General features: G+C 39.1%; 2 protein-coding genes across 2 annotated transcripts; both read right to left on the bottom strand.

Annotated features, from left to right (window-relative positions):
- Nucleotides 1-1,467: 1,467 nt before the first annotated feature.
- Nucleotides 1,468-2,416, bottom strand: LOC118529012 (olfactory receptor 6M1-like). The gene is given in 2 exon segments (XM_036081699.2): nucleotides 1,468-2,208; nucleotides 2,210-2,416. Coding segments are annotated over 2 exon segments (948 nt in total).
- Nucleotides 2,417-10,875: 8,459 nt separating this feature from the next.
- OR8D4 (olfactory receptor family 8 subfamily D member 4) lies at nucleotides 10,876-11,811 on the bottom strand. The gene has a single exon (XM_036081748.2). It carries the CDS (start codon nucleotides 11,809-11,811, stop codon nucleotides 10,876-10,878), a length of 936 nt encoding a protein of 311 aa, XP_035937641.2.
- Nucleotides 11,812-12,016: the final 205 nt, after the last annotated feature.

The following is a 12,016-nucleotide window of genomic DNA, read 5'->3' as shown; positions in this document are numbered from 1 at the left end:
TTTGACCCAGAAGGTCAGTCACACCAATGTGCAGGAACTTGGAGTTTAGAGGAACGTACAGAAAACAAACAAACAAACAAACAAAAAACCAGCATCCAGGTTAGCTGCCCTCAGGGGGTGTCATTGTTCCTATGCTAATGAACAGGGCAGTTCAGTGAGCCCACTGGCTCTCTTGTCCCTGAGAAGTAATGCCACCGCTCCCAGATGCACTTCAAGAAGGGGAACTGTCTCTCGCAGTGGGACCCAGGGGATCCTGAGAGCACCCTGTCCACTCCTGGGCCTCTGTCCTCCTTCTCCACAGGAGCACGGCTACACCTGCCAGGCTCCACACCGGCCACGGCACAGACTTCCAAAACTTCAGACTTTGAGCTCCACTGGTTGTAAAAACTCATGAGAAGCAGCCCCTCTTGTTTTCCCTGTCAGTGGTTTTGGGGAAGTGTTTCTTCTGCACTGCTCTGTGTCTCTCTCTGTCTTTCTCTCCTCTCTCCAAGATCAGGACTCCCTCCCCTCTGCAACACTAGTGATTCTTTTCTCCCCCAGACTATGTCTCTGCATCTTCACCTTCCACGATGTGGTCTCTTCTCTCCCTCTAGTTGTGTAGTTTGTTCTTCCAGTCCTCAGATCAATTTCTTGGGGGTTCAGAATGATTTGATATTTATCTAGCTGTGTTTGAGGGACAAGGCAAACATAGGGTCCCCTTTCTACTCCACCATCTTAACTCCTGTAACAATATTTTCAACTATCACAAAATTGTATGAGAAAATCTAGTAAATGAGAGCAATTGAGTAAATTGGATTCATAAATGAATTCAAACAGATTTCTTTGGGTAAAGGGTCCGAACCTGTGAGCAAAAGACAATAAGATTTAAAAAGTGGGCAGTTCCAAAGGAAAAAAATAAAAATAAGATTTGGGGAAGATATAATCAAAGTAAGACTCTACTGATTACAAAGTGTTATAACAACAGATCTACCTGCAATTCTTTATGGGGCCATTCCTTTTGCATACCAGCTGGGTTACAAGTATTCCCATAACTGCTGCCCTTGTAGGCCCCTGGCACCAAACTCATAAATAAATATTGGTTGTGTTCACTTATATTTACATGCCAATCCCTGCCATCATTTTACAGATGGGCAAGAGGAAGCTTAGAGAAGTCATATAACTATTCTAAGTCCACTGAAATTAGTTCTTCAACAAATATTAGACATTAGCTCTTATGACTCAGGGTCTGGAGTGTTTCCACAATCCTATATTACTATATGCAAACTATATCAAGGACTGAAGGGACATAGAATTCTTTTTTTTCTTCTGACTTTCCATACTTCATTATCGATGAGGTGTTTGATGCTTATTCATCCTTCATCCTGCCCACAGATTCTGAGAGTTCAGTCCACTTTGGTGTCACTCTTCATACAGCACAAGATGCCATATAAAGAAAGCATAGTTTAGATGCCCTGAAATTGCCTAGAGTCATGTTCCCTTGGAATGTGATGGAACTATCCTGCTAATTGACTCTCTCAAGACCTCCTTTACATTTTCATTCCTCAAGCTGTAAATGAAAGGGTTCAGAAGAGGGGTCACCACTATGGTCATGACAGCTGTCACTTTATCAAACTCCAGCGAGTGGCTCTGGTTGGGCCTCACGTACATGAAGATGTTGCTCCCGTAGGCAATGGACACAACCGTGATGTGAGAAGCACAGGTGGAGAAGGCCTTCTGACGGCCTTGGGCTGAGGGGATGCGCAGGATGGTAGAAATGATGTAAGTGTAGGACACAATGGTGAATACCAGCAAGGTTAGGAGGACAAGGGAGGATAAGAGGAAGCTTATCATTTCAATGAAATGAGTGTCTATGCAGGCCACTTGCAGCAAAGGGGCAATGTCACAGAAGAAATGGCTAATTTCTCTATAACAGTAAGGCAGTGTGGACACCACAATAATTGGACACAGCACTGAAAAGAAGGCTCCCCCCCAGCAGCCCAGAACCAGCAGGAGACAGACCCTGCTGTTCATGATGATGGTGTAGCACAGGGGGTTACAGATGGCCACGTAGCGATCAAAGGACATCACCGCCAGGAGGATAGACTCCACTCTCCCCAGAAAGAAGGAGAAATAAATTTGAGTGATGCAGCCAGCAAAAGATATGGTTTTTTTCTCTTCTAAGAGACAAGTTAGCAACTTTGGGGTAATAGTAGTTGTGAACAAAATGCCCCCAAAATGACAAATTATTAAGGAAGAAATACATGGGTGTTTGGAGACGATTATCGGTCCATATTAAGGAAATGATGACAGTGTTTCCTGTTATGGTGAGCATATAAACCAGCAGGAGAACGACAAACAGCAAGATTTGAAGTTCTTGGATGACAGGAAAGGAGACCAACGTGAATTCAGTCAAGGTACTCTGGTTTCTCAGAGCCATTTCTACCGGAGGGGTGAAGAAACAAATGAAGAGAAATAGAATAGTTTAAGATCTCTTCCAAATTTTGCTAGAGAGAACATTCAAGACGGTGGGGTCCTAGTCCTCTCTCTGACTGTATTATGTGGCCTCTAGCAAATCAAATTACCTTGCTTGGCCTCTGTTCCCATCCTCATAGTTGATGGGTTGGAAAAAATATTTCTGTGGTCCCTTTAAACTTTAACTTTTCGATTTCTATTACATGCATATATTTCTTCTCTTTATTTCCTTAAATCCAAATCTGTTCAAGCTAACTGAAGTGTATAATTAACTGAAATTCACTCAAGTCATTTTGAACATGTTACATTTCAAACTTTAATAATATGGATATCTTAGCTGATAACCTCATCTCAGACTTTATTGAGGAAAGAGAAGTCATCAGACAAAAATTCTAATATCCTTCCTGTACCGAGGCTGACCAGCATACGATGATCTGAATGATTCTCTTAAGCTACAACAAGAATTGGATAGGACACATTTTCTGAGACATTGTTGGTTGCATCAAAAGTTAGGGGAGGTGTCTGGATCCATTTTCTGAATAACAAACAAAGAAACAAACAGGAACTGAACTCAGAGTAGTAGGGGTTGAGGTCAGGCAGTCAGATGTCAAAGCTTCAGTGGCTGGAGTTGGAGCATAAAGACCTGGTAGCCAAGATCAGGGTGGCTGGGACCTGTATCAGCCAAGGCAGAGAACTGATGAGGGAAACACAGAACTGAAATAGCAGGGAATCAAAGCAGAAGATTTGACTTGTACCAACAAGCATCAGTGAGGAGCAGGGTAACCCTGTGATCATGCTGTTATGGAGACATTGCTATGAATCTTCAGCACTGGCACATCAGTGAAGCTGGAAAGCAAATCCTGAGACTTCCTCTCTGAACCACATCTTTGAGAGGGGGAAGTGTCCCTGGGTGAGGCATGCCAAACAATGGGAGGAGAGGCAAATCCCTTCCAGAAGAAAAATTCCCCAAGAATTCCCAGATATTAAGAAGCAAAGAACTTTTGGACAAAGATTTCCAAACATGCTAACAATTGCATTACTATAAATGAGAGTAGAAAAAAGAAATAATAGAATAAGAGATTTAGCACAAGGACAACAGAGTTCGGAATTGTTGGATATGTTATTTATTTATTTTTAAAAAATATTTTATTTATTTATTTGCCAGAGAAAGAGAGAGAGAGAGAGAGCAAGAGCACACACAAGCAGGGGGAGCAGCCGGCAGAGGGAGAAGCAGGCTCCCCACTGAGCAAGGAACCTAATGCGGGACTCGATCCCAGGACCCTGGGATCATGACCTGAGCAGAAGGCAGACGCTTAACCAAGTGAGCCACCCAGGCATCCCTTGGATATGTTATATAGTACACTTATATATGGAATATTTCAAGAAATGTAGGATGTAATTTTTAAAGTGAGAATGTCACAAAAAATATCAAGGCTTTTAAAAACTACCAAGTTGACTTTTAAAAAGACCCAGAGGAACCTACAGAATTAAAAAAAGAAAATGATTTTTGTTGAAGTAATAACTCAGTTGTTTCAAGTGAGTTATTAAAACACCATGTTGGGGCACCTGGGTGGTGTAGTCGGTTAAGTGTCCAACTCTTGGTTTTGGCTCAGGTCGTGATCTCAGGGTCCTGGGATCGAGCCCCGTGTCGGGCTCCACACCCAACATAGACTGCTTGGGATTCCCTCTCCCCTCTCCCTCTGGCCCCACACTCTCTCTCTCAAATAAATAAATCTTTTTTTTTTTTATTTTATTTTAAAGATTTTATTTATTTATTTGACACAGAGAGACACAGCAAGAGAGGGAACACAAGCAGGGGGAGTGGAAGAGGGAGAAGCAGGCTTCCCGCCGAGCAGGGAGCCCAATGTGGGGCTCGATCCCAGGACTCTGGGATCATGACCTGAGCCAAAGGCAGACGCTGAACGACTGAGCCACCCAGGCGCCCCAATAAATAAATCTTAAAACAACAACAACAACACCATGTGGTACACCTGAAACTAATGTAACATTGTGGACCAACTACACTCAGAAAAGAAAACAAAAAACCCCCCTCTTATTATCCGCTCTAAAAATATTAAAAAAAAAAAACCAGATTAGTAAATAGGAAGATATATCAAAAGAATTTCTCTTTAATGAAACAAAGAGAGATAAACTTGCAAAATATGAGTGTTCAAAGGAATTTTGTTAAAACAAACAAAACAAAATGGTGGGCTGGGAACATTTCCATGTGTAGTCTGTGGTGTCCTGCAGGAGAGAACACAGAGAGTGAAGATGGAGAGTGTTTACAGAGAAACAGAGAGCACCAAAGGGAGGATATGAAAAACAGCATAGGAAAGCAGTTAGAATGACTGTTGGCTTCAACACAGCAGCAGTGAAAGCCAAAATTAGTTAAATAATATCTTTAAAGTGTGGCAAGAAAGTAACTGCCAACTCACAGTGAGATATCCAGTAAGATTATCTTCCAGTGTAAAATAAATATATTTCAGATAAAAACTTCAGGAATTTACTACCAAGGGACAAATTATAAAGAAATTTCTAAATACAATTCAAGCATAAAGAAAATAATGGAAATATTTTAAGATGTAAAGAGTAATAATAAATAAATAAAGTGGTGAAAAGGTACATAAATCTAAATAGAAATTCTTTGTAAAAAGTAATCACAGTGTTGAATTTGTGGAGTTAAGCTAGAATTGGTATATGGATGACGACAGGATAAAAGCATGGAGAGGAAAATTGGAGATAAAGCCTTCTTGTATCATTTGAGAGGGGATGAAACATTGTTTTCTTTTAGGTTTTAAGTTAAATAAGCCCAGTAACTTTTCTAAGGTATTCACTGAAAGAATAGAAACAAAGGAGATAATTTCCAAATTTGTAGAAAGGACAAAGTGATAGAAGGAAGACAAAATTCAACCATAACAACGATACAAATAAGTACCAACAGTCAAAGCAATCCATTAATTAAAAAAAAACAAAGAAAAAATTATGGAAAAAGAAACAGCAAATTGGGACAAATAAAAATAAAAAGTAGGCTATAGAGACCAATTCTAATTTATCAATTATTACAATAAAGAAAAACTAAATTCTTTAAAGACAGACGTAATATTATATTAAAAAACAATTCCTGCTGTATTCTATTTATAAGAGACATACATAAAAGGTAAAAACATGGAAAAATTGAAAGTAAAAGGATTTTTAAAAAGGATTTGTCAGGGGCGCCTGGGTAGCTCAGTCAGTTGAGTGTCTGTCTGACTCTTGGTTTCGGCTCAGGTCATGATCTCAGTGTCCTGAGACTAGGCTCCAAGTGCTCAGCAGGGAGTCGGCCTGAGATTCTTTCCCTCTGCCCCTCCCCCTACTCTCTCTCTCAAATAAATAAATAAATCTTAAAAAAAAAAAAAAAAAAGATTTGTCAAACATATACTAATCCCAAAGAAAGTTAATGTGGCTATGCAAGGGTCCCCCGCTTTTTCAAAGTTCCCATTTTGCCACTTTATTTTCAAGAACAACATACATTGGTACCTGTTTTTGTTTTCTTAAAGAAAGCCAGAAATCCCATAAGAATTTTTGTGTGTGTTTTGCCGGGAGCCCAGCCATTGAAGTGAGCAGAGAGTGGCTCCACCAAGCTTTTCCCCAGGGAACTACACTCAGCCTCTCAGCATTGAACTCGGCTTTGAACTCTGTCTGTTAGTATCTGTTCTTTATCTTGATTTATTTTGTGCATCTATTAGCAAGATGTGTCCTAAAGGTATCGAAAAAGTCTAAGAGAGGTTATTTTTTGGCATCTAGGGGTGCTCAAAAAATTTCCATATAAATTAATGGTAATTGCTTCTTCACTTTATCCTATCTTGGTTTACAAAAGCTTTCATAGGAATGCTATACCTTTGGATAGTGGGGGAACCTGTATTAATAATTGGCAAAATAGACAATAAGACAAAATGCATCATTAGGAATTGACAGGGCCGACTCTGTGATTTTAAAAGTTTCAATCCATCATGAATGTATTACAATTCTAAATATGTAGATACCTAATAAACAGCTTCAACACACATAAAAAAATCACAGAATTGTAAGAACAAAGTATCATCATAGTGGAAGATGTCAATAAATTAATTTATTTTATAATATTTTAAACTTCAAAATATTTGTGTATATGTGTGACAAGCTCAACAAGTCACTGTTTATATGAACAATTCATTAAACATACAAATAACCTAATTTTATATGACTTCTCTTGCTAGTTACTAAGGCACAGCTCTTGCAAAGTTTATCCCAGGTTCCTGTGACTGTCAATATTCCCTGTAGCCAGATAAACTTGTTCCCTGCTGCCTAGACTGTAGACAAAACAGGTAACTGAACTTAGACTGAGTAAAATCTGAAAATAATTGAATACTTTATCTCTTAACAATCTCTTTCAAAATCCAAGTCTCAGTCTCCTTACTAAGGTTTCTATTTCCCTTCATTTCCATTGGTCAACTCATATAAATACAAATTACTCTAGAATCCTTTCATAAGCCCTACATACCTGAAATTGTGGATGAGTCTTTAAAAAACCAAATAATTTCTCTCTTCAACTTTTATGTATAAGCTGAGCCATATAATATAGTGTGTTTGCAGTTGGAAGGCTCTAGTAGGAGTTCCATTGCCGTGATTTCTAGATGCGACTTTAATTTTCTCACTGGTAAATGGAAATGCCATAACTATCTTCTGCTTACGTTGATAGTAAGGACTGCAATGACATCAGGTTCTTATCAGCACACAACTAACAGTACCTGGCACAAATGTTCAATAAATGTTTTGCTAAAAAAACAAAGAAGATAAATAGGACTGGGAGCCTTGGATGGAAGTAAAGAAGGCACCGATTCAGGATAAACCATGAAGAAGGAAAATATTGTCAACCCCATCTCCGTGAGTAATAAAAATGTAAAAATATTACTATGCAGTGGAGATGTGATAACACAGATCTCTACAGAACCTGGACTTCTGTCCACAATAAAATCTGGGTGAGGACCCTAAAAGGATTTGACCTTGTAAGCCACACTGCATTCTCATATGCATGTTTCAGCCTATGTTTCTGTCATAGCAATAAAACAGAAGATATTCTTAAACCCTGCAGACAATTCAAAACTGACCCCATAAGCATGTATTTTTTATACTTAAACATAAAAAGAAACTTAATTTTTCAGAATTGTATTTGTTTGATTCCTTTTAAATGTTGAGTGATGGAATTTCTTTTCCCCCTCTGACTTGGATTTCTTGGAAAACTTCACAGTATTGGTTGTCCGGGGGTCATTGTACAAACTTACTGTTTCTTCCTCAGCAAAAGTCAAACCATCTGTATTTAGAATCTTTCAGTTGTGGGAAATTCACTGCTAATTCATTTATCTTCTTTCATATTTAGTGATTTCTGACCCTTTGAAAATTCTTTATTAACTTGAGGTAATACCTTTTTTTCCCAGTTGCTTCTACCAATTGGACCCAGTACCGGCTGGAAGCCTGTTCAGACAAAGTCACTATTCTCATCTCTTCAAAAGGCCTTGATTTCTACTTTTAGGTTTCAAGTCATAGCTGTGATACCAGCCAACATACATCGAGTTCTTGGTATTATGTACCAGGCATTCTGTTACCACTATAAAAATTTAAGTGGCATCAGAAAAGAACGTGTATCATCCATTTGTTAAATGCAATATTTTCTTGCTAATTTTTAGATTTGTAGCTTTTGTTTCCATACAACCTTTTTGTTCTGAGCTGTTTCTGATAGGTGAATATTAAATCATCCCCATGATTGCTTTTGAGTTTGTCACATTCTCCAGGCAGTTGTTTCCATTTATTCAAGGCTCTGCTGTTTCATATGTATAGATTCAATGACCTTCTGCAGTAAGAAGTAGGTATCGTGATCTACCTTTTGCCCACGAAAAAACTGAAATTTACAGAGGTTGAATCACTTACCTAGAGTCCCATAGCTAGTGTGTGCAGAGCCAGATTCGAGTAGAGTTCTGACCCCAAGGACTGCATTCTTAGAGATAAGCATAATATAGACTCTTATTCCCACTTTTGTAGAGAGGAGGGAAAAGGTCAGAGAAGTTCTGGTTATGGTCTAAATGAGTGATAAGACACATAAAGCTGAATCAAGACTCAGCTCTCTAGTTCAGCCAGAACAGAAATGTTACTGTTACCTCATGTTCCAAGCCTGGAAATGTTGGTTTTGCTACTTTGAGGAATTGAATAACCAGAACATTTTAGATTCAGAAAAATCTCAGGATTGGAAGGGGTATTTAGGATCATGTAGTTCTATCAAGGTCTAAATGTCAATATCCTTCCGAAGTATTTCTCTACCCTGAGAGACTTACTTTATCTGTTGTATCTTTGTACAGTTCCGTCACAAAATCCATCACTACATTGACCTGGAAGCTGATTACCACTTGTTTTCTGTATTTATTCTGAAAACTCTGAATCCCTTAAAAGATAAATGGAACTTTGAATCTCTACCTCTTTTTTCTGTATCTAGGATGTGATGTGTCCTTTCCTCTATGAAAATAGGCCATGAATAAACAGTGATATTTGAAGCTCTTGTTTGCTCGCAAGGATTTAATTGAGAATAGCTCTTGGGAATATGAGGTGAAAGAGGTTAATTACTATTTTGTAATCAAAGAATTTTAGCGTTGAAAGAACAGTCACAACCACAAGGTTTAGTTGGAGATACCAAATAGACATGTTCAGGACTCCAGGGGAATTATTCCAGGTGTTTTGTTTTATTCAGTCAGTAAAAGCTTGGTGGCCTGCTTTAGAACTTTAGGGAAATCAAAATGTAGAAAACTTTTGATGTTCCCCAATAATTGACAAAATGATGTTGGTTTTCCTTTCCCAGGGATGCTGGCAATAATAATCCTTCCAGGGCTCTGAAAATGATAAACTTTCCTTTTTTTCCTCTGTTAAAATGAAGAAAAGTTCTCCTATTCTTGCCAAAACTTACAAAAGGTGACTTTTTCTTCATTTATTATATTTGTCTCTACCAAATCCTTATAGTAGCCTAAAAATCCTTAGGTTGGTGAATTGGAGTGATGGTTAAGTGCCAATAAGTGAATACAGACATTTTCTAAATTAACTGAATGTAATTTCCAAAAGCTAAGGGGTAGAGACCTTCCAAAGCAGCTAGACAGGTAATGGAGAAGTGTCCAACTGACATTATTCTCTGACAGTGTCCTTTCATGTGTGTTCTTTGCATTGTGACTTTTGTCTATTGCATTTCATTCTACATCACAACATCACTTAGTTTCTGGGACCTATCAATTCCTCCTATCAAAGCCTTGAAACTTTGACATTTCTATTAAAAGCCAGAAATTGTTGGATTAGGTTAAAAAACCAAACTCCATTCTGGTTACTGGGGACACATCTAAAACAGAAGCAGAAATGGCTGGAAAAATAAAAGAATAGAAAAAGGATATATAAGGCAAACATTAACCAACTTTGGTAGATTGCATTGTAGTTCCCAATTATTATGCACCTTTCTTCTTTTTTTTCAAAATTTTTTACTGAAGTATAGTGGACACATAATGTTACATTAGTTTCAGGGGTACAACATAGTGATTCAACAAATCTATATGTTGTGCTATGCTCAACACAAGAGTAGCTACTGTCTGTCACCATACAATGTTATTAAGTTAACCACAATGCAGTAAAACTGAAATTTCAATTTTATTGTGTTGTGGTTAAAGACTTGTCTGCTACTGAATTTATTGACTTTTCCTCCATAAAACTATATCTGTTTTATTTTTTTAAAATATTTTATTTATTTATTTGAGAGAGAGCACAGGAGTGGGGGGGGAGGGGCAGAGAGAGAGGGAGAAACAGACTCCCGCTGAGCAAGGAGCCCCCATGGGGCTTGAGCCCAGGACCCCAAGATCATGACCTGAGCTGAAGGCAGATGCTTAACTGACTGAGCCACCCAGGCGCCCCTATATCTGTTTTATACGTTGTGGATGGAAACAAAGAGGTATTCTCAGGAGAGTACAAATGTTTTTTTTTGTTTTTTTTTTTAAAGATTTTTATTTATTCATTTGAGAGAGAGACGGAGAGAGAACAAGCAGAGGGAGAGGCAGAGGGAGAGGGAGAAGCAGACTCCCTGCTGAGCAAGGAGCCCGATGCGGGACTCGATCCCAGGACCCCGGGATCATGACCTGAGCCGAAGGCAGACGCTTAACCATCTGAGCCACCCAGGCGCCCAGGAGAGTACAAATGTTAATAAACATATATTAATTACATTTTAGATATTACTAACTTATACTAAATTTATATATACACTAATTTATAAAACTATGTATAGAATTTCACCTCACTTCAAATGACTTTTAAAGAGTCAGGGTATAAACACATACATATCCATATTATGATTATAAATACATAAATCAATCTTACTAAAGAGCATATTCATTATAAAGATATTTTTCTTTTTAAGAGTTTCATGAGTGCATTTTTCACTTCCTTGTTCCTCAGACTGTATATCAGGGGATTCAACATGGGAATCACAGTGGTGTAAAATACTGAGGACACTTTCTCCTGGATGAGTGAACTGCTGGAGGCAGGTTTGAGATACATGGACATGAGAGTTCCATAAAATATAAGAACGGCTGTCAAGTGGGAGCTGCAGGTGCTGAAGGCCTTGGACCTGCCCTGGGCAGAGTGGATGCGGAGGATGCTGGAGAGAATGAAGCCATAAGAAATGATGATTGTCAGGCTGGTGGCTACCATGTTAAATCCACCAATGACAAAGATCAAAAGCTCATCAATGTAAGTGCTTGAACAAGAGAGTTGAATAAGTGGGATGATGTCACAGAAATAATGTTTAATGACTTTTGGGCCACAGAAAGTCAGCCTTAAGATGCAACCTCCATGAATCATCGCATCGGTTAATCCTACTGAGAAGCCAGCAGCCACCAGCAGAGAGCAGGCCCGAGGGGACATGAGGACATGGTAGAGCAGGGGGCTGCAGATGGCCACATAGCGATCGTAGGCCATGGCAGCTAATATGTAGCACTCGGAAATGACAAAAATGCAGAAAAAAAATAGCTGAGTCATGCATCCAGAATAGGAGATAGTTTTGTCGCTGCGTAAAAAGCCTACCAACATTCTGGGGGTAATAACGGAAGAATAGCACACATCTAAAAAAGACAAACTACTGAGGAAATGGTACATGGGGGTGTGGAGTTGAGAACTCAAGCCAATTATTGAGATCATGCCGAGATTTCCCACCACTGTAACTGCGTAAATCCCTAAGAAGAGGCAGAAAAGAGGCAGCTGAAGCTCGGGTTGGCTGGTTAGTCCTGAAAGAAGAAACCCAGTCACTGTGGAATGATTTCTGGTGCCCATTCTCTTCTGAGAAATCTGTGGAGATGAGAGGAAAGCGCCAAATCAGGCAGGAAGAATCCTAGCTTGTCTCTGATTCCCTGTAGCCCAGGTATTTCTAGCATGAAAATGGGCAATGAAGGTTATCTTATCCCCTTGGCACCAAGCCTGTGCCTCCATTGATGGGCAGGGACTTTGACCCCCCCCTCCAAGTCCGATAACATAGTAG

This window comes from Halichoerus grypus, chromosome 11 (genome assembly GCF_964656455.1).
Source record: "Halichoerus grypus chromosome 11, mHalGry1.hap1.1, whole genome shotgun sequence".
Taxonomy (NCBI): domain Eukaryota; kingdom Metazoa; phylum Chordata; class Mammalia; order Carnivora; family Phocidae; genus Halichoerus; species Halichoerus grypus.
This window is presented reverse-complemented; position numbering and strand designations above follow the sequence as displayed.